Here is a 26,156-nt window from a genome sequence, read left to right as displayed (position 1 = left end):
AGTTGATGGGTTGACAAGGTTTAAATGAGACTTGTCGATATGATTTGATTGAGTGGAATGGATGGATTTTTATGAGCATTGAGTCTTGGAAGGAGTATCGAGCACCGAATTGGGTAAGAGTAAAGTCTATACTCGAACCTAATAACTACGTCGCCAAACATAGGAGGGGATTGAACCGTTAAAGTCGGATGTTTCCCCAAGATGTTTGTCTTGACATTATAGGACTTGGTTGGATTGGATCCATGATTGGTTGACTCGTTCATGCCCTGGCAAAGCATGAACGGACGCGGCAACAACGTCGGCTTGTTGTACTATCACTGGCTCATAAGTGATGGTTGTCGGGTAAGAGAAACTCCCATCTAAGTCTTGATAGTACTCTGAGTTGGATTGAGTTGATTTGTATGTGATTGGTCCTATCTAAACTGTATTCTTATTTAGACCTAGGACACTTGGTTGAGTTGCTATTTCTCTTGAGTTGAGTTCTGATGGATTTGATATTTCCTTTATGTCATTTCATTTGGCCATTTTACATACCAGTACATTCCACGTACTGATGCCATTTGGCCTGCATCGTTTCATTATGCAGAGATAGGTACTAGGGATCATCAACCGGCGCTCCATTGAAGATCTACACCCACTCCTAGTTAGCGGTGAGTCCTCCTAGTTCCGGAGGATGTTGAGCTCTTCTTGTATAGTTTTGATGTCACTTACTTTATTTAGATTATTGGTAGCCATGGTCTTGTCATGGGCACCTTCTATACTATAGATAGAGGCTTCATAGACCGGAGTGTAGAAATGTTGGATTATTCTTTCGAGTAACCCTTTTCTAATTGGGGTCGAGTCGTCGATTGTTTGTCCTTAGCCTTAATTTATGAGCAGAATGTCATTAATTGAGTTTTCCGCTATGAGAATGTGATTAAATGAATGTGTGACTGGGCCAGGTGGTTCGCTCGGAGGTCAGAAATGGCCTTCGAGTGCCGGCCACGCTTAGGGTACACTCCCGAGGTATGACAAGATAGTACTGTGTCAACCTATTATAGGGATACCATGACTGACTTAGTTAAGTTGGACATGGTTGATTTTGATGTTATTTGTGGAATGGACTGACTTTATGCTTGTTATGCCTCAGTTGATTGTAGAACTCGAATATTCAAGTTTCAATTTTCAAATGAGCCTATCTTAGAGTTGAAGGGGAGTTCTGTAGTGATTAGGATAAATTTATTTTCTACCTTAAGACCAGAAAGTTAATCTCTAAGGGATGCATATAACATTATCAATGAAATCATTACATTCATCCCATCTATTTCACGAATACGAAATACTAAAGTACTTTACAAAGAGCAATCAATATGAATACACACAGTTACACTTTCAGGCATACCCCTCTATATACATCCTTAGCCACTAGTGGACCCCCTTTTTACCACTAAACCAATCTCTTGGATCTCACTACAACCCAGAAATCCCTTTATACTTAACCCCACAAGGATCATTAACCCTCTTTTGATAGTTTTCACTAAAGTTTTCATTCAAGAACTGGACCACTACTAGTAGTCACACAATAATCATGAACCACATCATACATTCCACCTCTAACAACAATATATAATCATTTTACCATTCAAACTCCGTGTCCAAAGGCCCAGGCATAAAATCTCTCGTCAATTTAAATTATATTAAGCGATGGGAATAAGTTAACAACTACTTAGTTAAAGAAAACCTAGTCTACTTGGGCACCAAACAGCTGTAGAAAGATTTTAGCAAGATTCCCGGCTTTCGGATGGAGAAATAATGGAGACAAGCCTGAAATCTGCGATTTGTAGTCTTTCTTGTGCTAAAATTTTCTTCCTCCCTTCTCTTCATGCCTAGAACAACTTTTTGAGGGTTTATGGGGTGAACCTCACCTATTTTGGCACTTAAGAGAAGAAGGAGAAAATAATAATTCATGTTTTTAATTTTTTTTCCCCGACTATCCCGTAATAGTGGCCCCCATCCCACCGTGGCGGCACCGTTGTGGCAGGAATATTTCTAGCTATGGTGGGATGAAACTGTTCTGAATCAACTTAGTTCATAAAATTTTGTCCCTTATTGATAACGATGGTTCGTTTCATTACACAACAAGCATACACAACATGCACAATCACAATGAACAATAATACTTGAGACCAAAAGTAAATAAGCAGGTACATTGCATGAGATTATCAGCATGGTGTCATCTTAATTTAGCTTTTAGTTTCTTTCATATGCATTACATAAGTAATACTACAAAGCATTAGACATGCATACATATATAATTTAGAAATACACTAATCATCACCTATCTCGAATCAAGCCTTGAAAACTCTAAAGAATCTGAGCTTTCCCCTTTGAAATGGTTTGGCTTATTCTTGGTCTAAAACAATCATAAAATACAAACAATCAACGAATAATGGCCTAATTAAACCCAAATTATACTCAAATCCTAACCCCTAGGCCAATTCATGATCAACCCACCCAAGGTAAGTCTTTTCCACCATCAATTTTAAATTAAAACCCTCCCCCAAGGTTACTATTATGGATTCTTGGACTTAAAATTCGAATTTACAAGTTGGGAAAGTAATTAACTTACCTTTATCAATGAACTCGATGAAAAATAGGTGGTTTTTCCCTAAGTCGCCTTTCCAGTTCTCTAAAGATAGGTTTTGAGACCTTTATGCATTAAAATCTAACTTACCCCGCTATGGCGAACCTTCCATAGTGGTCTATCCCGCTAAAGCTCCTGAAACTCCCACTATAGCGCCTGAGAACCCGCTATAGTGCCTGCATAAAGCATCCTGTCATATCGATGTGACGCTGCTATAGCGGCTTGCATGGAATCAAAGACTAGGAATCTCTCCCCAAAGCCTTCATTTTGCAACATACCTTCAATCATTAACATTCCAAATTAGTCCTATCACACCAAGTTCTATTCCGAGAGTTTTACTCACCTGAATTCGATTCCAAAAATCTCTATAGACTCCTTAATGTCTTAGACTTAATCCATTCCAAGATTTTTCAAGACCTCACTTGACTGAGATTCCTTCTGAGTGTGGCCTAGTCTAGAATTTTTAAATCACTAACCAAAAATTGTTCTGGCCTAATTTCTTTCACTATTGGTTTACCATAATGACTGTAATAGATCATTACAAGGGTGGATTGAGAACAAAATATTATTCTATGCGGGGCGGATTGAAGTCTTTGCGGATTTGCCATGCAACCGCCCCTCCATGCCATTCTTAATTATGATATACTCAAAAAGCCTAATGTAGCTTACCTATAAATTAGCTATACATTAGTTATATATTATGATACACCCGAAAAGTTGAATATAACTTATCTATACATGAGCTATACAATGTAACACTGAATATACATTATGTCTCACTAAAACAACTGAATATAGTTTAACCATATATGAAGTATAGACTTATTATTTATCAAACTATTTTTTTAAGAATATATATTAGGCTAATTAAATAAGAAATAAAAGGATGAGAAATAGTTAAAGGGTAAATTGATTATGAATAAGAAGGTGATTTTGGAAGTAAAATCGATTTTATTGCAAGTAATTTTACTTCTTTTTATTGAATCCTGGCCAACATAAAATCTTCTTTAAATAATCCAAATTTTAGATATGAAATTCTCTTGATGTTTTGAGTCCTTTGATATATAATTCACTCAGAATAAATTTTATTTGCGGTACGCCGAATTTTAAAGAAAAAGGGGAAGCAACAAAGAAGAAGAAGATGAAGGAGGGGGAGGAGAAGGAGAACGAGAAAGAAGAAGAGAAAGGTTGCGTCTCAACTTGCCAAGTAAAGAAAGGCCATTTTTTGATAAATAATATGGTCGAGCGGCCATTTTTTCTAATTTGTATAAATTGGGCTAAATAGTTATTAAGTAAAGATTATGATCTAACATCCTATATGATTATCCCAAATTTATTGACTTGGATCATCCAACTAGGTTACGTAAATTAAACAATTTGATCATACTCAACATTCATTTGCAAATCAGGGGTAGAGTAAGGGGAGCATCAGAACTAAGTAAATTAAACAAAATCAATTGCATTTAGGATCTAACATTTGAAAAGACTTGTCTAAATTCTTATCAATTATTTAAAATATAGTAATCTAGTTATTTGTCTTTGCATATTAAAAATAAGGAACATTTCCTTATTAGACATATATTCATATCATATATACTAACTCTACATATACTTTTAAATAATTACGTATCATACTACTAATTAAGAGTTTCTTACCATAAATTGAGAAAGATACACCTAGATGCATTTATTTTTGCTAACTTATACATTAAAATAGGGATGGAGGCAAGTGATATGGGAGGAAAGCGAGCGAGATAGACATGTATCACAAATACATGTAAATCACACAAGATACATGTATTTGTATGTATTTGGGATATCAGTTACATAGAAAAGTGGCTAGTGAGATAAGAGAGAGGCGAGAGCGATTTATCTATGTATTCCAGATACATGCGAATTCACTTGGATACAATATATTTAGAATAAATTACACCTAATATTGACCCCATATATCCTGAGAGATATGTATCTGGACATATCTGGCGGCACCAAAATCTAGCATGATTCGTAATATTGCAAACTAGAGTGTATCTAACTAATTAGCTACTAAATTAGTGAAATTTTTGTAAGTTTTGCTAAAAACAACTTGTCTATGAGTACTTAGAGCCCATTTGGAAATGCAATATGGAATCATAACTTAAAATTATGACTTGAAATCAGATTGATTTGAAGTTGAAGTTTTATTTAAATATGTAATTTGAATTTTTTAAGTTGTGTTTTTTCTCATAAACATGAAAAACTCACAAGTTGTGAAATTTATCAAAAAATTCCTCAATTCTTATATAGTCTTACTAAATGAGAAAATCATAATTCGTTAACAAGATATCAAAATATCCTAAGGCATTGCTTTGGTAAATCACATATCTCTATGTTTCTTTTATAGTTAAATATTTATAATTACAATATTTTAAGTACACATAATTTTATAAATATATCCACTAGTCAACAATAGTAGTAACTAGTTATTTTTTACAATAATCCTTTCACATGGTACATACTATCTCTTTATGATGAACATGAGTCTTTATTTTACAAAGCGTTAAGTGTTAAAAACACATCTAAACTATCATTTTTTTGGAGTTTCATACCTAGTGTGAGAAACACACTTAAAATTATCCTCATTAGTTTGAGAAACATAATTTAGTGCAGACTGGACCAAATCATACACACACTATGTCACGACCCAATCCCGTAGGCCGCGACTAGGGTCCAACCTGGACCCCCGTATATATATCTATCAGCTGTGATTACATCGAAATATAAACATGCAATGCATATAAATCAAGTATAGTCAAACCAGACTACAACAGCATGATACGTACATGAGAACCTTCATGGGTCATAACATTCTGTATATCTGTAGCCTCTTTCATTCGTATCATGACATGAAAGAGTACGCAAGCCGACCAGGCTGCCATAACATAACAACACGTACAATATATCATATAGACCCAGCTGAACCAAATTGACATATACAACCCACATATACATGTCTGAAGACCTTTAACAATATTAATGACAACATAAGTGGGATAGGGCCCCCGCCATACCCCTGAATAATAAAACAATACTACACATCAACGGCCAGTGTCAAAAACTAGGCTCCGATACAATGGAGCCTCTTCCAACTGAGCTGAGCGGAATCCTAAGCTAACGGACTTCTAAATCTGTATCTGTACCTGCGGGCATGAAACACATCCCCCTAAAGAAAGAGGGTCAGTACAATATATATACTGAATATGTAAAACATAACATAATACAACTAAAAGCATATCTGAGATAGAGGAACAAGGGATAAAATGTCAAATCAGAAATCTGTACCTATACTTTGTGAATTACAAAAGCATGCATGTTCAAATTATACCATATAGCCGGCCCTACCAGGGATCCAGTGAATATATCTGCAAAACCATCATAGGCCCCATGCCATCACCATCTTATTACAATACATCATCACATCATCACATATATACATACGTACCCGGCCCTCTAGTGAGGGGCGATGGACAGTGCAGTGGAATTGAGCACGAATTTGATAACCGGCCCGAGACTCGGTGAAGAAGTGTTACAGTATACATAAATAGAGTAGTGAGTAACTATATGCAATTTAAATCATATCACAGACTCGATAGAATAAGAAAGTTAAGCTTTTGCCTGAGGACCCGAGTAGTGGTGTAGTCATCTCGAGTGTCCTCTAAATGCCATTATGGGTTGTCTCAATTATCTCGAGGACCCTAGACATGTATTAACATAGGGCCAAATCATTCATGGAATCAAAACACTTGGTTTCATATAGTCTTTAAGACTTGGAGCCTATACATTCATTATCTCCTTAATACATAGAAGTTTCCAGGGAACTAGTTCAACTGTTACAAGAGTTCGATATTCAAAAGTAAACAGGAGATGCTAAGAATGGAGTCACCCTAGAGTTCATATCATAGTTCACTTACAACTAACACATGCTAGAAAAGAAAGAAAACAAGCTCTATTCAGTTTGTACTTCCCTTCGTGTGGTCATCATGTACATGTTTCGTATCCGGCCCATCCTCGACTCGATGAACAATTATGGCATCATAATCTCATTTTCATACCAAGTACCCATCAAGATAAAGGAGGGTAGCTTTCCACACAATACTTTTTAACACGTAGAAGCCCTAACATGTAACACTCAATTCTTGCAGGAGTTTCAATACTAAGCAGTGGACAGGGATTATAAGGCGTACTTGGAGTTCTAGGAATGGAATTATCCCCTCAATTCACATACAATTCACTTAAGGCTAAGACATGCCAAAAGGAATGAAAAATAGCTTTACATACTTATTTTAAAACATGCCAAAAGGAAGCTTCACATACCTCTTATCGATTGCTTTGAACCCAGCTTGTCTCATCGTCCTCTGAACCTATTTAACATGAAGGTAATATAGTATCAATAATCTTTGACTTTTCAGCTTTTAATCCTTTCACCAACTATCCATAGGAACTAATTCCTTATTCGCCTTCCTCGACTAGTCTCGACTAGTCTATTAGTTAGTTAAGAAGTTAACGGAATTCGGGCAGCATCTCCTCTATAACATACCCTATCCGAATTTCCAATTACGTCCCTAATCACTACAGCCAACCAACAACAACACCCTACAACATATATACAAGCAATTCACATCAACATTACACAATACAAACTCCAAACGACTCGCTCAAAGTTACGATATACAAAATAGGATTTATCACATTATACATAGTCCAGTTTGACTATAATTGACAGATAGGTACACGGGGGTCCAGGGTGAAACCCAATCACGACCTACGGGGTTGGATCGTGACATACTAAGCCCCGTTTCTCCTTGACTTTTCGTCCATGTTGTTTATTTTTTTTGCTGACACATTTTTCTTTTTTATATTTTTCAATTGATTTTTAAAGCCCTAAACTCTCCACTTCTCCTTGACTTTTCGTCCATGTATATTCATAAAAACACGCACTTGTAATGTTATAGGGGATGATACATAAAAACAAAATGATCTTCACTAACAAAGAATTCATGTTGGGAGACTTGATGTGCCTATTGAGTAAGAATTTACTCCATTATATAGAAAATTTCTCACAGTTCATTAAATTTGGAGATTTTATTGTAACAAACTTAAAGAATCATTATTTATGTGATGACTCAATAAAATATTACAGTAAGAAAAAAGGGGGAAATTTAATAAAGCTTCTAGAAAAAGCAAAAGTGAATAAGATTATCGCAGGAAAAGGAAAAAATGATAGATTTCCACTAATCCAAAATGAGAAGGATTACTTGCAATTTATTTGAAAGTAAGTGCAAATCCTTGACTATTATTTTGTAGTTATGCACTGTTGACACTTTTAATTTAGAGTTATGTGTAGACACTTATTTAAATTTTATGCATCATTTTAAATACGGTAAAAGGATAAATATATTTCTGAACTATAGTAAATGATATCTAAATAACCTTCGTTATACTTTAATTAGGACACTGATGTCTGAACTATAGTAAATGATATCTAAATAACCTTCGTTATACTTTAATTAGGACATTGATGTCCTTACCGTCTAAGTTTTGGGGAGTATATATCCTTTGGACTAACAGAGGGACACGTATCTTGATTTCCTAACCGAAATTTATTTAATTTCTACCCATAATTAAAAGACCCCACACAAATAATTAAGAAACCACCCAAATAACTTAAGATCCACACCCAATTTATAATCCAAAACCCCTAATTCTATGAAATTATTGAGCTTTTCTAATTTTGTTGGACAAATGGTGAAATGAATTTGCTTTACCGTGAAAAAAGAGTCTTTAAAATCAAAATTGCTTCTTTGATAAGTGTTTGTAATTGTTCCCAGGGATGGAACTGACGTGAAACACATGTTCTTGTAAACATAATGGTCAGTTTTTTTGGTACTGATCGATACCTTAGGTTTCTATGGGGGGAAAAGAGACTTGTGTTTTGGAAATGTTTGAAATTGAAGTGTTTTGTGTATGCAAGTGGTCTTTTGGGAGATTTTGGGTTATAAATTGGGTGTGGGTCTTAAGTTATTCGGGTAGGTCTTTTAATTATGGGTAGAAATTAAATAAATTTCAGGTAGGCCTTTAAGATCGAGATACATATCCCTCTGTTAGTTCGGGGTATAATTGTTTTTTTTTTCACTTTAAATATATATAATAAAGTAATTAATTTACAATAAATATAAGTATGTTCTTATTTACATAAAAATTAATAATCAAAAATCATAAAAATATACACTGACTATACATTATAATTAAAGACGAAAATAGGATAGGGCGAAGAGGGTTTGAACCATGTGTGGGACATGGCAGAGCGAGGGTGGACCTATGTGGGTGTGATGCAGGTTAAAACAATTTTTTTAGAAAATTTATGCAGGACGATTGCAGATTATAAAATTCCTAAGTTTAATTACATTAATTCTTTTGAATCAGAAGCAAGTTTTCTTATTTCTTTGGTTTAAATTCTTCAAGTTAGCATGTTTATTTTTCTTATAAAATCTTATTTTTGAAATTGTTTTGCTCATTTTCTGTAAGTTATTTTCAAAAATTTTGATGAAATTTTACTGGAAGATATTCTAAGATTTGCCAAGTTATTAGAATAATTTTTGAAAAAATTCGGTTGGATTAACTAGAATTGTTTTTAATGGATATTTCACTTATTTTATTCATTTAACTTAGAGGGGCTTCAATTCCATTTTTTTAAACATATTTGTTGCCTATACCAATTTGTGGCACCCAGCTGTGTCTAGCGTGAACATGATATGATACTATAAATTTTGCTACTATAATTTTGATTTTTAAAAATATTATATCACTTTCTTAATAAATTATTTTAATATTATCAAATTGACAAATGATAATAAATTAATAAGTTTAACATTAAAAAACGATAATAAAAAAATTACAAATGATAATAAAAAAATCGTTTAAAACAGTTATGTATGTTTTCTGTAAGTTTTATTTAACAAAAAGATAGTAAATTTTGTGGGGCATGTTATGCAAGGTGAAGCAGGACTGTCACGAATCTGACCCGCCGTGAGTGACACACACACTAACTCTCATGTTGGAGAACCAATTTCTAATCCCACTTAATCCATCAACACCCTTATTTCAAAACAAATCATATAAACAACAAATAAAACTTAAAAAATAATTAAAAGGATTGAGTACCCATAAACTCAATCAATATAATAAAATACTTTACGGAAAATACCCCTTAGAAATAGCTCACTCTTGAATTCGATTGGTCACGCGTCTTTCAACTAAGGTCTTGGATCAACAACCATAATATGATTTGTACTCAACAAGAACAGAACAAGTGCATAATCAATACACCACCACAGTGTACTGGTAGAATCATACGGTCAATTCCAAAACATGAATATAAATAAGTAACTATAATATAGTAAAAATAAGCCAACAAATAAATCCACAATACCAATATAATATGGACTCCCAATCACAATATCCAGAAACAGTCAATGTACGAAACATGTCCCACATTATCACAAAATGCACATATCCCGTCCTCTCATGAAACCGTATAACGATCCCTTTCAGTCGTTATAGGGAAGCCAGTGGGAAGAGATTTAGGCCAGAAAACTTTTGTGTAGTAATTTAGAAATTTTCAGCCTAGGCTAGTCCCACACTGAATCTGAGCGAGGTGAGATATAGAGAAATTCGGGTATGGATTGGGGTTATGTAACGGCCTGTCCCCGTCATTAGGATTAGGCCAATGGGGAAGGTTTTTGAGCCAGAAAACTTCGAATAGTAACTTTGAAAAATTTAGCCTAGGTCAGACTTGGATGAATTTTGTGTTAGGAGAAGTCTAGGGTGACCATGTGAAAGATGGGAGAGAGAATCTCTGATTTAATTGGATAAACTGATAGCCAAGATGATACAAAACATTTATGGCTTCGCGAAATCGCATTCGGGCGAGTAAAACCCTTAGAATCGGAATCAGCGTGAAGGGTATATTTAATACGTCTTGGAAAGGGGGTATGTTGTGAAATGGGGGCTTGGAGCTAAAAGTTCAAGCTCTCTATTTTCTTGCAACCCTTCAGAGCGGCGTGGGTCCCGCCAGAGTGGGGCAGTCACGACTTAAGTCAGGAAAACCCTCAGAAATAGTCTTTTTCTGCAAAAATAATTTCTAAGACTTCAGGAGGAGACCTAGGTCGATTTTCATCAAATTTCTATGAATTTCCATGATTAAGGTAAGGATTTTACTCCCTAAATTCATCATTTGATTCCTAGAACGTAGAAACTATGGTTGGTAATCATTGGGGGAGAGTTAGAACTGAAAACTAATTGTGTGGAATAGCCCTAGGGTGGGGTTAGGATCATGGGTTTGGCCTAGGATGAGAATTTTGTTATTTTTCATGATAGTTAGGCCATTGTGTTGATCCTTTATATGTATTTACTATTTTCTAGATCAAGAATGAGAGGAACGAACCCGAAAAGGGAAAACTCTTGCATTGTAAGGTTGTTGAAATGCGAATTTGAGGTAGGTGATGATCTTGTTTTTCGTATGTATTTCATATACTTGTTAAATTTCTTCATGATATGCATATGTGGATATGAATAGAGAGACATGCTAGATTATGTGTGAAATGATCACTTGTTGGCCTCTTTTTGTGATGAACCTGTTCTTGGTGATATAATCCTGTAAATATTGAATGTATTTGTGATTGTGGTATATTTGGATCGAGTGTCATATTTTGACACATAAACTAGATTGTGTGTCACATTCTGACACATATTTGAATTGGTTGTTACATTTCGACACATATTTGGATTGGGTGTCACGTTCTGATATAAAGTTAATTATTTGTAAGTCCCTTACGAGGACCCTTGTGTGAAGTTATAGCATGTTGAAGATATTGAGTTTTGATCTTGTTGAATATGGTTGAACATGAGATTGGTTGACTTATTCTATATGTATGTGCTTATTGTGTTGAGTTTACTTGTCTATGATCCACTTACTGGCTAACCGCATGATCCTACCAGTACACCGCTGTTTTTGTGTACTGATACTACTCTTGCTCTGGCTATTATTGAGTATAGGGCACATTCAGCCGGCTGTGAAGAGACCTCACCTAGAGGAGTAAAAATCTTATTCAAGTCCAAGGGTGAGCTTTTTTGTCATGCAGCCGTGGACTTTCTCATTTGTCTAGTCCTTCGTCCGGAATTAGATGTTCATACAACTGTTTAGTATTATGACTTCTTTTTGGGAGTGTTCCCCTTCTTATATTGACATTTAGTTAGAGCTTTGGTACAGACGACTTTCAGTTCCTAGGATGTTTTTACTTTCACATATTTTGGGTTGATAACTAGACGTTTTATGAGTTTATGGGAACTCAACATTTGTTATTAATTTAAACCTGCTTCTACATCTTTAAGCTTTTGTATACTTTGCGATTATTGTTGTTGGATTGTTTAGAATAGTTCTCCCATCGGAGAGTTAGAGTGAGTTCCAGTCATGATGGATCAGAATCATGACAAATTTGGTATCAGAACCTAGGTTCATTGATCTCGTCATACCAAAATAAGTCTAATAGAGTCTTGCGGAATGGTACAGAGATGTTTGTACTTTTCTTCAATTGGCTACAATATTTTAGAAAAAGTTTCATTATCTTCTTTCCCTCGTGCTATAACTTGATTCCAATTGGTATCTGGTGATCCAAATTTGTATCTAACCTCTTTCACTCTCTTGTCCGTAGATGGTCAACACTCTCTATAATGGTGTATGGACCGTAGCTCCGGTGGATCCAAAAGAAGAGCCAGCCATTCTAGGGCGTAGTAGAGAAAGAGACAGATGAAGAATATGAGGCAAGGATAGAGGGAGAGTATCACCCGCCAAGGTGGAAGTTCCTATTGAGGAGGTGCCAGTAGGTGAGGCCCCTCCTTCTCCCCAGAACGAGTTAGAGGGAGAGGTAGAGGTTGGAGAGGAAGAAGAGCATGCTGAACAGGAGGAGGACACCCAGACTGGAGATGTGGGTATGCCCTCTCTGGATCCCATACTAGCCCAGCAGATCATGACATTCTTGAGTGGGTTGGTCGGCACTAGGGCCATTTCCACCATGCCCGCAACACCAACTCCTGTTGCTCGTCTTTTTGCTATATCAACTTAGCTAGTAGATGAGATGGTACGCACTGATGCCTTCTTCAAACCATTCTTGGGTCCAGTAATGATCGGTACTGAGCATGACATGCTCACTAAGTTCCTCAAACTCAAACGTCTAGTCCTCCATGGTACTGAAAATAAAAATGCTTATGAGTTCATTCTTGATTGTTATAAGAGGTTGCATAAGCTGGGTATAGTGCACCAACATAGAGTAGATCTTGTGACTTTTCAGCTGCAGGGTGAGGCTAAGCAGTGGTGGAGGGCTTATGTGGAGTGTCATTCACCTGTGTTGCTCTCACTCACTTGGGTTCAGTTCCATGCTCTATTCCTAAAAAAGTATGTACCCCGTACTTTGAGGGATAAAAAGAAGGATGATTTTGTGTCCCTTAAGTAGAGAGGGTTATCAGTGGCTTCTTAAATGGACAAATTTCATGTATTGTCCAGGTATGCTACTCAGCTAGTCACTACAGAGAACGTGAGGATCAAGTTGTTCGTAAAAGAGTTGAACCTCGAGTTGTAGGTACTATCTGTCCATATGACTTTGTTTGGTAGGAGTTTCAACGAAGTCACGGACTTTGTTAAGAAGGTTGAAGGTGTAAGAAGAGATGGACAAGACAAAGCTTTGGCTAAAAAGCCCAAGAGCACTAGAAATTTTTAGGAATCCTATTCTAGAGGGTCTGGCAGGACGGTGATTATAGCTCGGCTAATTTAGTCAGCGCTGCCAGCTTCTACTGACAGTTTTTAGGTACTCCACAGCCCGAACCATCCCATGAGGGCTAGGGAGCATTTTTTGATCACGGTTATTTTAATAGTATAGAGCCGGTACATATACGGAGGGAGTGACCTCACCCTCCATGGGACAGCTTTAACACCCCAACAGGCTAGAGTAGTGGTCCCAGTAGTTGGTGGAGCAATGCCAGAGGACGTCCACAGGGTGGACGAGGAGAAAATTTGAGAGGCCATGGAGGCAGAGGTAATGGTAGTGTAGGTGAGGAGCAGCCCAACCAGGAAGGGAAGTGGCCCATCAAGATGATTGAGGTAGAGGCGTTTGACATAGTTATCACAAGTATTAGTTTTGTTTGTGATCGGATGGCTATTATTTTGTTTGATCCAGGTTCCACTTATTCTTATGTGTCTGTGAAATATGCATTGTGTTTTGGTGCACTGTGTAATATATTAGATGCCCCTGTTCATGTTTTTACCCCTGTTAGAGAGTTAGTCATAGTCACCCATGTGTATCGTGCTTGTTCTATTGTGTTTATGGAATACTAAACTTGGGTTGACTTGGTGATTTAAGACACGACAGATTTTGGTGTGATCTCAGGCATGACTTAGTTGTCCCCCTATTTTGTTGTACTTAATTGGAATGCAAAAACTCTAACTCTAGAGATCTTAGGGAGGAAGAAGTTAGAGTGGAAGGGATACACAAGCCTAAGCCAGTTAAGGTCATATCCTTTCTCCGGGCTAGAAAAATGGTGGGGTAGAGTTGTTTTGCTTATTTGGCCCATATTCAAAATGTGGATGTAGAGTCTCTTACTATTGTGTCTATTTTAGCAGTGTGTGAATTTCTGGAAGTGTTTCCTTAAGACTTGCCTAGGTGCCGTCTGACTGAGATATAGATTTTTGTATTGACTTAGAGTCGGGTACTCGTCCAATTTCCATTCCTTCCTACTGTATGACTCCAGCAAAGTTGAGAGAGTTTAAAGGTCAAATTCGAGAGCTTCTAGATACGGGGTTCATTCATCCTAGTACTTTTCTTTAGGATGCTCTGGTGTTATTTGTCAAGAAAAAGAATGGCAGTATGAGAATGTGCATTGTTTACCGATAACTGAATAAGGTCACAATTAGAAATAAATACCCTTTACCTCGTATTGATGACTTTTTGACTAGTTACAAGGTGTTTCAGTCTTCTTCAAGATTGATCTTAGATCGGGGTATCATCAGTTAAAAATTAGACTTGAGGACGTGCCCAAAACAACTTTTAAAACCAGGTATAAGCACTATGAATTTTGGTGATCTCCTTTGGGTTGACTAATGCACCTGTAGCCTTCATGAATTTGATGAATGGGGTGTTCAAGCCATTTTTAGATTCAAGAACCTTATGACCACAACACCAATTTTGACCCTACCGATCGAAGGTAAGGACTTCATTGTTTATTATGATGCTTCACATTCCGACTTGAGTGTTGTGTTGATGCAGGATACAAATGTTGTAGTATATGCTTTACGACAATTAAAGGTGCACGAGAGGAACTATCGAATTCATGACTTGGGAGTTGGCAGCGATAGCGTTTTCACTGAAAATATGGAGATATTATCTGTATTGTAATGCCCCTTATTTTATAAGATAGTATTCACACTTCGATGGGATACTTCTTAGTAAATATATTATGTTTTACTCACTTTTTATGAACTTAACATTTTGAGAGATTTTTAAAATTTATTTATCATAGATTTGCGATTGTAGCTTAGGGATCGTATTGGGTATTTATGTAAACTACTAATTAGAATTTTCCTTTACATATACATACATACATATATATATATATATGTATGAATTTGGGCTGCCCACTTTTACTTTTGGGGCAAGCACATTCCTAGTAAGTGCTAGATGATAAGTATCACCTAGGAAGACTTTCTATTCCACTCTCTCTCAATTTCGGATCTTTAAAGCCAAGAAGATACTTTAAACCCTCTCTCCAGCATAATCCCTCACCAAAATTTACCAAGAAAAACTTTTTCTTTCAATTGAAACTCAAAGCAATCCCTATCCTGTGGTAAGTGTTCAAATCCATTTTGGAGATTGTGTAGCCAGTAGCGATTCTTGAATATCTCATTGTGTAGATCTTTGATTTTAGTAAATAAATATGTTTTGGAAAGCTAAAAAATGTCCCTACAACTTTTATGTTGTTGGATCCTAGATTTGTTGTTACTAAGTCGGAAAAAGAGGATGAAACATAGGACAAGTTCTGTTTAGATTCTTAATTTTTAAAATTCGGCATGTGTAACTATTAGTGTTTTGATGATATCTTTTTGTAAAAAATAAGTTTTGCGTTTATTTCTTTTGTATTGAAAATTTAAGACATATATATAAATGTTTTATGAGGGCATAAAGTCCAGTTTTGCCATTTTTAGTTTCCAAACTTAGATAAAACTGGACAACTGTGTTCTGTCCAGATTCTCGATTTTTAAAATTTGTCATGTGTAACTGTTAGTGTTTTGATGATATCCTTTTTTACAAAATTAGTTTTGCATTGATTTCTTTTATATTACAAACTTAAGACATAGATATAAAAGTTTTGTGAAGGGCATAAAGACCAGTTTTGCCTTTTTCAATTTTAAAATTTAGATATAACGTGAGGTACATGGCTTTTTGAATTGTTTTGGTAACATAATTCGAGTGAAAATATTTTAGGCTTATTTTTACTGGTAAATCTTATTTTATGTCAATATTATGGAGATGATGGAAATTAAAAAGGGCATTTAATGATATATCGTGTATAAATTGAGGAACTTGAGACACGGATTGGTCTACGGTTTGAACTTCTGAAGTCGTGTTGGGTTGTTTTATGCTAAAAGGCTGAGGTTTGTGTATAAACTTATACTCTACTCTTGTTACCTATTGGTATGTTGGAAGCCTATCTTGTGATGTTGGTTATTTCTTTCTACTTTGTATTATCATGTTGGTATCTTAGAAATTTGCAAGACACTTGTTGAACTCGTCCACTTGTACGGATTGCTCGATCACTTGACATTTTTGTGGACTTTGTCCTTCTTGTTGCTGTGACTTTGTCACTATTGGCATGCCTCTTGTTTCGGACCCTTTTCCATTTTGATTATGGATTTTTAGTTCGTCTTAAGTATGGAAGTTGTCCATTTTAAGTACGAATTAGGGACTCATTTTTAATATGGTTCTTGGTTCTCTTGATTATTAGGTCTTTACCTTTCTTGATACAGGGCTCTGGTCTTTCTTGATACTAATCATGTTTGGTGTGACGGCATGACGCACATATTGGGCGAAACTTGGTGCTAAATATTATAAATATGCTTTTATGAATTATTGACACTTAAACTTTTACATATAGAACTTGATACTCATGATATAGTTGTTGGCTTGATTTAATTACTATGTGTACATTTGTGCTGCTCATGACTTGAAAAAATAAGGTGGAGAACCTAAAGGCTTCAAACTTATAGTTTTGCACCACTAAGCTTTATGCTTAGTGATAGTTGTTTCTATCGTAGGAAATGTCTTGAGGTTGGCCATTGGAGATAAAATTTTTGGGAGCTTAAAGGAAGATCACATTTGCATATAGGCATTTGTAATTTGTAGTATTTTGAGATATGTATATGATCTATGGGGTGCTTGTGTATATGTATTTATGTATTTATTTGTGAGGGTTGATCCATTCATGACACCATGGGTTATAACTTAAAGTTGGTTGCTTGTTTGGTTATTTTGGGGCATGTAAATTTCCAAGTCTTATGATGTACTAAATTTACCTTTGGAGTTGGAATATTTGGATGAAGCATGAATTATCTAACCTTGGGTACTTATAAGTTGGTAATAATTTATAACATAAATTGTAGTGGTAAGGAAAAATACATGAATGTCCCTCAAGTTAGTTTCTTAAATTATTTTGAAAAGTCACCCCGTCCTAAGTTGGAACTTTTATTTGATTTAATTGAGAACAAAAATTTTAAACTGGCTAAAAAAGACTTACACCTATAGCTATTATTTTAATTTCATGAGTTTTATATATGTTTTTTAGTAGTAGCATCCTCCCTAGAGGGTCGCTACATGTATGGCATCAAGTGTGATGTGTTTACTGATCACCGCAGCTTATAGCATGTATTCACTCAGAAGGACTTGAATTTGAGATAGCGAAGGTGGATGAGTTGCTTAAGGATTATGATGTCACCATCAGTATCATCCAGATAAGGCTAATATGGTTACAGACGCATTGAGCTAAAAACCGATTAGCATAGGTAGTCTAACCTGTTTGGGGGCCCTTAAGAGGCCCTGGCTAGAGAAATTCTGGCCTTAGAGGCTAGATTCATGAGGCTAGGCATCTCAAAGAAAGGTGAGATAATGGTCGGAGTTGATCTAAGGTCCATTTTTATAGAAGAGATCAAGACCAAGCAGTTTGAAGATGTTAACTTAAATGAAATTAGGGTAAAAGTGTTGATGGGAAAGGCTCAAGACTAAACACTTGATGCAGGTGAGGTGCTTCACTTTAAGGGAAGGATTTGTGTTCCTCGGATAGATGGACTAATTCAAAAAATTCTATCTGAATCTTATGGTTCATGATACTCTATTCACCGGGAGTGACTAAGATGTATCAAGACTTGAAATGGTTATATTATGACCTGGTATGAAGAAGGACATAGCTGAATATGTAGCCAAGCGTCAGAACTGCTAACAAGTGAAATATGAGCACCAAAGACCTACAGGTTTGCTTCAAAGAATGTTCATTCTTGAATGGAAGTGAGAGAGAATAGCCATGGACTTTGTGGTGAGACTTCCCAAGACTTTGGAAAAGTATGACTCCATTTGGATGGTGGTTGACAGGTTAACAAAGTCAGCACACTTCATTCCAGTTAGAGTGGACTATAATGCACAACAGCTGGCCAGGATTTATGTGAAAGAGATATTAAGGTTGCACGAGGTGCCCCTTTCTATCATTTCAGACTGTGCTACATATTTCACTTCTAAATTTTTGGGTAAGTTGCATGAAGATTTGGGTACTCAAATTACTTTCAGCACGGCCTTCCATCCATAGACAGACGAGCAGTTAAAAAGGACTATGCAAGTGCTGGAAGATATGTTGAGGGCATGTATAATAGACTTTAGGGGACATTGGGATAAGTTTTCACCTTTGTGTGAGTTCTCCTACAACAATAGCTACCACTACAGTATTCATATGGAACCATTCAAAGCCTTGTATGGAAGGGGATGCAGGTCTCCCATAGGGTGGTTTTAAGCTGGAGGAATGGAGTCATTGGGGGTTGACTTTGTGAGGAATACTCAGGATAAGATAAGAAGCATCCAAGCTAAGCTTCTAGTGGCTCAAAGTCATCAGAAGGAATAAGCTGACGGAAAAGTAAGGGATATGACATTCAAGGCTAGTGAGCAAGTACTTTTAAAAGTGTCACCCATTATAGGGGAAATGAGTTTTGGCAAGAAGGGCAAACTTAGTCCTTGCTATATTGACCCTTTTAAAATTCTTGACTGTGTAGGGCTAGTGGCGTACCAATTGGCCTTACCACCTAGCTTGTCTGGGGTATACCCAGTGTTCCATGTGTCCATGCTGAAAAAGTGCCATGGGAATGGGGACTATAACATTAAATGAGAATCGGTGTTATTAGTGAAGAAACTTTAGTATGAGGAAGAGCCACTTGCAATCCTTGATTGTAAAGTCCGTAAGTTGAGGACTAAAGATATTAATATGGTTAAAGTGCAATGAAAACATCATTCGATAGGGAAATCTACTTGGGAGACTGAAAAAGACATGCGAGACAAATATCCTCAACTGTTCACCAAAATAGTACTACTCTACCTCTATTTCAGCCCTATTTTTCCCTAGTTAGTCACTCGGGGATGAATGATGAGTAAATTAGTATCTATTTTAATAACCTATCCCCATCATTAGGAACAGGCCAATGGAGAAGGTTTTCGGGCTAGAAAATTTCAGGTAGTAACTTCAGAAAATTTAGCCTAAGCCAGACTTGGATGAATTATGTGTCAGGTGAAGTCTAGGGTGACCACGTGAATGGTGGAGAATAGAATCTCTGATTTAATTAGATAAGCTGATAGCCAAGACTATAAAAACATTTACGAATTCACAGAGTCGCATTCGGACGAGTAAAACTCTCAAAATTGGAATTGGTGTGAAAGGTATATTTTAATACGTCTTAAAAAAAGGGTGTGTTGGAAATGGGGGCTTGGAGCTCAAAATCCAAGCTCTCTATTTTAATGAAACCCGCAAGAGTGGGATGGGTCTCTCAAGTGCGGGGCAGTCACTACTTAAGCCAGGGAAAACCTCAAAAATGATATTTTTTCTACAAAACCAGTTTCTAAGACTTCAGGAGTAGACCTAGGGCAATTTTTATCAAATTTTCACGCTTAAGGTAAGGATTTCACTCCCTAAATTCATCTTTTGATTCCTAGAACCTAGAAACTATGGTTGATAATCATTGTGGGAGGGTTCAAACTGAAAACTAATGAAGGAAAAGAGCCCTAGGGTGGGATTATTATCATGGGTTTGGCCTAGAATGAGAATTGTGTTATTTTTCATGATAGTTAGTCCATTGTGTTTATCCTTTATATGTATTTACTTTTTTCTAGACCAAGAACGAGAGGAACGGTGATGGTGTTGTATTGTAAGATTGTTGAAGTGTGAATTTGAGGTAGGTGATGGTGTTGTTTCCTTGTATGTGTTTTATATACTTGTTAAATTACTTTATGATATGCATTTGTGTATATAAATAGGAAGACACGCTAGATTATGTGTGAAATAATCACTTCTTGGCCTCTTTTTGTGATGAACCTGTTCTTGGTGATATAATATTGTAAATACTGAATGTATTTGTGATTTTGGTATATTTGGATCAAGTGTCATATTTTGACACATAAACTAGATCGTGTGTCACATTCTGACACATATTTGAATCGGTTGTTACATTTCGACACATATTTGGATTGGGTGTCACGTTTCGATATAAAGTTAATTATTTGTAAGTCCCTTACGAGGACCCTTGTGTGAAGTTATAGCATGTTGAAAATATTGAGTTGTGACCTTGTTGAATATAGTTGAACATGAGATTGGTTGACTTATTCTATATGTATGTGCTTATTATGTTGAGTTTACTTATTTATGATCCACTTACTGGCTAATTGCATGATCCTACCAGTACATTATTGTTTTTATGTATTGGTACTACTCTTACTATGCCTTTTGTTGAGTGTAGGGCATATTCAGCCGGCTGCGGAGAGACATCACCTAGGGTAGTAGAAATATTGTTCAAATCCAAGGGTGAGCTATTTTGTCATGCTGCTGTGGACTTTTTCATTTATCTAGTCCTTCGTCCAGGACTTAGATGTTTAGACAACTTCTTAGTATTATGACTTTTTTAGGAATGTTTCCCTTCTTATATTGATATTTGGTTGAATTTTTGGTACGGACGACTTTCAGTTCCTAGGATGTGTCTACTTTTGCATATTTTAGGTTGATAACTAAACATTTTTTGAGTTTATGGAAACTCATCATTTATTTTTGATTTAATCCTACATCCACATCTTTAAGCTTGTGTATAATTTGCGATTATTGTTGTTGGGTTGTTTAGAATGGTTCTCCCACTGAATAGTTAGAACGGGTGTCAGTCACGGTGGGTCAGGATCGTGAATGGTTAATCTCTAAGCTTGAATTTGATTTTATGTTAGCTAAGACATTAACGAATTCGTTGGAATTTTCAAAAGGGAATACGGGTAAGTAAAACTCCCAATATCAAACTTGGCATGAAGAGGTAATTTTAGAACATCAAGGTTTGGGGGTTGCGAAATGAAGGCTTGAGGGAGGATTTAGGAGTTTCTAACTCCGTGAAAGCCACTATATAACGGGGTAAATCCCTTTATGCTGTAGCAGGACAAACGCAAGTTTAAGTCAGGAAAAATCTCAAAAAAAAATTATTTCTGCAATTTCATTCTTAGGAGAGCAAAAGGCGACTTAGGGATATTTTCCTTCAGTTTTCCATCAAATCCTATGGTAAAGGTAAATTAATAACTACTCTAACTTGTAATTCGATTCTTGGACCTTAGAATCTATGGGGATTACCTTAGGGAAGGGGTTTTGACCTGAATTAATGGTGAAAAATCCCTAGTTAGGGGAGATAATCATGAAATTGGCCAATGGTTAGGATTTGAGTATAATCCTGATATTTCTATGTCATTGTTCATTGATTGTTATACTTTGTATTTATCTTAGACCAAGAACAAGTCAAGAACAGAGGCGTATCTAGGATTTCGAGATGATGGATGCAATAATGTAAAAAGGTGGGTTTAAGATATAAATTTGATCGGTTTGACATTTAGGTTCTTATTACTGAAAATTGTTAAAATTTTAAAATTATAGGTTCAAAATTAATGCCAAAAACGCTACAAATAACCACTTAGAAATGTGTTACCTAATTTTAGAAAGAAAAATAAAATAAGATAGATATAAGATTTCAAATTTCTAACCTCACTTAGAGAGGTACACCCTATTTTCATCGCATTATCTGATACTTTAAGTGTGGATTCATACATTTATATTTTAATATTTTTTTAAAAATATAACACTACTATATATGATTTCAAGAAGGGAGCATGGGTTCACGTGAACCCGATGACCCCCCTGCAGACGCCCCTGGCCAAGGCACTTCAAAAGGGGAAAGTTCAAGTTCTTTAGATCATTCATGCTTGATTTGAAGTAGGTGATGGTTGCTTTTTCCCATTTATATTATATGTGCTTGTTAATTATTTCACTAGTATTGCATGCATGATAATGATTAGAGAAAAAGAAAAGAATATGAGTTGAAATAGTAACTGTGATCAAATTGTATGCAATGAATGTTTTACTTAGTTGTACAAGTATGATTGTTTTTCATTGTGATTGTGATATGTGATTTCATGTGGATCAAGTACCATGCCGATACAATTGGATCGGGTACCATATCGATACATTGAAATAGTTACCATGCTGGTACATTTAGATTGGGTACCATTCTGGTACACTAAGTATGTTTGAGCTGGATACCACACCGATACACTAATAGTTTGCATGTGGATTCCATAAGTGAACCAGATTGGTTGTTGTAACTGTGATTAATCATAAACTTGTGTAAATTGATTCAAGTTAAGGACTGGGAGTCCGAGTGTTGTTATATTTTCATATAATTGTGTATTATCTACCTTACTATACTGTAGTTTCCTATTCATATTTCATATATATGGATCTAGTCGTGTAATCCTCCAATACACTATGTTTATGTACTAATTCTGCACTTGTTCTATTTTTGTTGAGTACATAACATATTTCGACGCTTGTTGTTGACCTCAATTGTGAGACTATCTCTACTTGAATCCAAGGTTGAGCCATTTGTTCAAGCTACCATGGATTTCTCTTAGCTCTTTGTCCATCTTTTCAAACACAGACATTTAGAAATTTAGTTTATTGCTTTCTGGTTGGGGTTGCATATCCTTATTTCTATACTTCGATAGAGTTTTGGTACAATGGCTTTCACTTTCTAAGAAGTTTATTTTCATAGTGTTTATTTTAATCTTGATTGAGTTTATGGAAACTCGGCATTTAATTATTTTAAACTATTTTCATTTATTTAAATATATGTATTTGGTCTTAGCTTGGTGTAGTTAGATTAGTAAATGGTTCTACTACCGGAGGATTAGTGTGGGTGACATTCACGGCAAGTAGGGATCGTGACAAAGTTGATATCAGAGTCGTAGATTCGTTGATCTTGTTGTACCAAAATAAGTATAGTAGTCTTGCACAACGATACAAAGATGTATGTACTTTTTTTTAAGTGGCTACATAATTTCAAAAAAGTTTCTTTCTTCTTTCTCCTTTCGTGCTATAACTTGATTCCAATTTGTATCTGGCGATACAAATTGGTATCTAACTTCCTTTACTCTTCTATCCGCAGATGATTGACACACGACGTAATGATGGGAGGATAGTTGCTCCAGCAGTCAAGTTAGTGGCAGAGCCGACAGCACGAAGATGCGACAGAGGTCGAGGTCGTGAAAGGGGAAGGGGCAGAGGAAGATCAACACCCGCCAGGGGAGCTCAAGCAAGAGCAACACCCAGACAAGCGATCCCTCCCCCACCACAGGATCATATTGAGGAAGAGGTTAAGGAAATCGAGTAAATTTGGATGAGATCAAAGCGAATGAAATTAACTATGAAGTTTGTTGTTAAATTGCTCATAGCTAACAGTTTTCCCATTTTGCCCCCAGTAATAATAACTCTTGAAAATAATTATCATTGACTAATTAGTTCAGAAAATCTAAGTGAAGAGTAATACACATACTTCAATATTGTAATTGCTTAGATTGACTCTCTTTCTATTTATTGAAGAGAGATTAATGAGAATATTTATTAAAAAGAGAATAACATTTTAAAATAATAAATAAGAGTTTGATAAGTTCAAACATATGATTTCTTAATAAACGGTGTAAATAAAAAATGCAACCAGTGAAAGAGTACCTATTATTTTGTTACCAAAGGAAATTGAATTCTAAGCTAGCTTTCCTCGTTACATTAATCTTTCTTTATTGCTTAATATAGATTATGATTGCAAACATTCAACCTTAGGACTCAAAAAAAATGGCACAACCCACCGAATTCACACAATATTTCACTTAGCTTATTCTAACACGAGACCAACTTTTGTGCACGGACTGACAGTACATAATTATTTTAAACTATGTTTCAACAAACCAATATTGGATCAACATAGACTACTTCAAGTACAAGTCTTATTCATATTTGTTGACAAATTTGCAGCAAAATCGCGCTCGCGCAGACCCCAAACCAATGCCAAGGAAGAGACAACAACAGGAACAGGACCAAACATCCAAAACAAAAGAGGAAATGTCATACAGAGCACTCTGTCACCAACAAAAGCCAATGTAAATCCTCTTTCAAATATGGTCTCTGTGTGTCTTGGATTTATAGAGAATTCCCCCAATGCATTCACCAAGAAATTAGCATCTATTAAGAAACCAAGTGCCATAGAGCTACACAAGAAGCTAGCCACCAAGAAAATTGTTGCTGATCCATATTTTAGTACAATTGTCTTCCCTGTTTGTGACCCAAAGAAAGCACTAGTAAAGAGGTTGCTCACTTTTAAAGTATTGTTTGTCAAAGCTGCCATTGCCAATATGATGAGAATTGTGATTGTAGCTGTCAGTATTGTCTCCATTAAAGCATTTCTCAAACTTTGGACAGCCAACGTGCCTTTCTTTTCACTTCCCTATCACACACGAAAAAAAAAAACATTAGCCTACGCAGATTCAATATCTAGAGTCAGTGGAAGCACTATCAAGAGAAAAATTGTTTTGTATATGTGTACATAGTTAAGAGTTATGAAACTCATACTAATCCCTAGATCCGTGTTTGTTCATTAGAATCAGAGGCAGAGCCACCGTAGTAATTACAGATTTGGTAACTTTCTATGTATATGTGTACATAGAAAGTCTATATTCGTGTTTAAAAAATGCATTTCAATATAGACAAAAAATTTATCAAGAATTCACTCAGCTAAAGGAATTGTGACCAAGAATTATAAACAAAAAAATCCTTACTCCGTCTCTGATTAAAATCTGAGGCGGAGCCACAAAGGTAATTATGACTTTTGAGTTTCGTAACATTTAATAACTTTGGTTTAAATCTTATATTTAAGTTAAAAATTCATTTAGTATGTACAAATAAATGAATAATCTATCCAAAATCCGATATGCAAAAGAAATTGTGATCAAGAACCAATAAACAAAATATCGTGACTGCGCCTCTGATTAGAATCAGGGAAGAAGCGACATTGATAATTACGAGTTCAGTAGAACTTAGTAACTTTAGCTCAAATTATATGTTTGTGTTTCAAAAAAAAAACAGTTAATATGTATGAATAATCTATCCAGACCTCCATAAGTCAAAAAAAAATTGTGATCAAGAACGTCATAAACTAAAAATTCTAACTTGACCCCTTATTAGAATCTTCATAAATATTTAACAAAACAGAAATTTAAAAACTAAGGAATGAAATGGAAGAACTTGCTTGATTGAGCTCACGCAGCCAAGATCTCCTCTTGAGCATGTTCATGCCAATAGTGGTGTGAGAAGGCTTATACTTCAAGTGATGCCAAAGATAGGCATGGTAACCAATTGTGATGAAAAGACTCAAGGGGACTAACATGGTGTCCAAGTAATTAATGGCACCAGCCATGATGAATTCAAGTTCTCTATAGAGACAGTTTTAATTTGTTTTGAGTATTTGAGATTGGTCTCAAGGGGAGTTATCTTTGCTTATAGAAAGATGGATGGGGTGTGTGTGTTGAGAGAAGTGGAGTTATACGTCATTAGCAACTAGCAGAAAAAAGATAGGGACCAAAGTATGTATGCACTCTTTTCATCTTTCGCCAAAATTTAGGTGGCCGATGTCTATAGTGGAAATACACACAATGTACAACATATATAATAATTATGATGGGAGGATAATAAAATAAAAATGGAGTCTAATTAAGGTGGTGTGGGGGTTGCTGGTGTAGTTGCGGAGTCAGAAATTATATTAAAAAATATCAAAATATAAAAAAATAAACACACATTA

The 26,156-nt window shown here is 35.7% G+C and overlaps 1 protein-coding gene across 1 annotated transcript; it reads right to left on the bottom strand.

Annotated features, from left to right (window-relative positions):
• Positions 1 to 24,078: 24,078 nt before the first annotated feature.
• On the bottom strand, positions 24,079 to 25,956 carry LOC129876282 (uncharacterized). Its single transcript, XM_055951667.1, has 2 exons — positions 25,608 to 25,956; positions 24,079 to 24,806 (listed from the first exon to the last, which is right to left on the bottom strand). The coding sequence occupies exons 1-2, from the start codon at positions 25,773 to 25,775 to the stop codon at positions 24,297 to 24,299; spliced, it is 678 nt and encodes a 225-aa protein (XP_055807642.1). The 5' UTR covers positions 25,776 to 25,956; the 3' UTR covers positions 24,079 to 24,296.
• Between the last annotated feature and the right edge of the window lie 200 nt (positions 25,957 to 26,156).

The sequence above is a fragment of the Solanum dulcamara genome, chromosome 12 (assembly GCF_947179165.1).
Source record: "Solanum dulcamara chromosome 12, daSolDulc1.2, whole genome shotgun sequence".
NCBI classification, from domain to species: Eukaryota; Viridiplantae; Streptophyta; class Magnoliopsida; order Solanales; family Solanaceae; genus Solanum; species Solanum dulcamara.
Note: the sequence above shows the minus strand (reverse complement) of the source record. Positions and strands in the feature narration are given on the sequence as shown.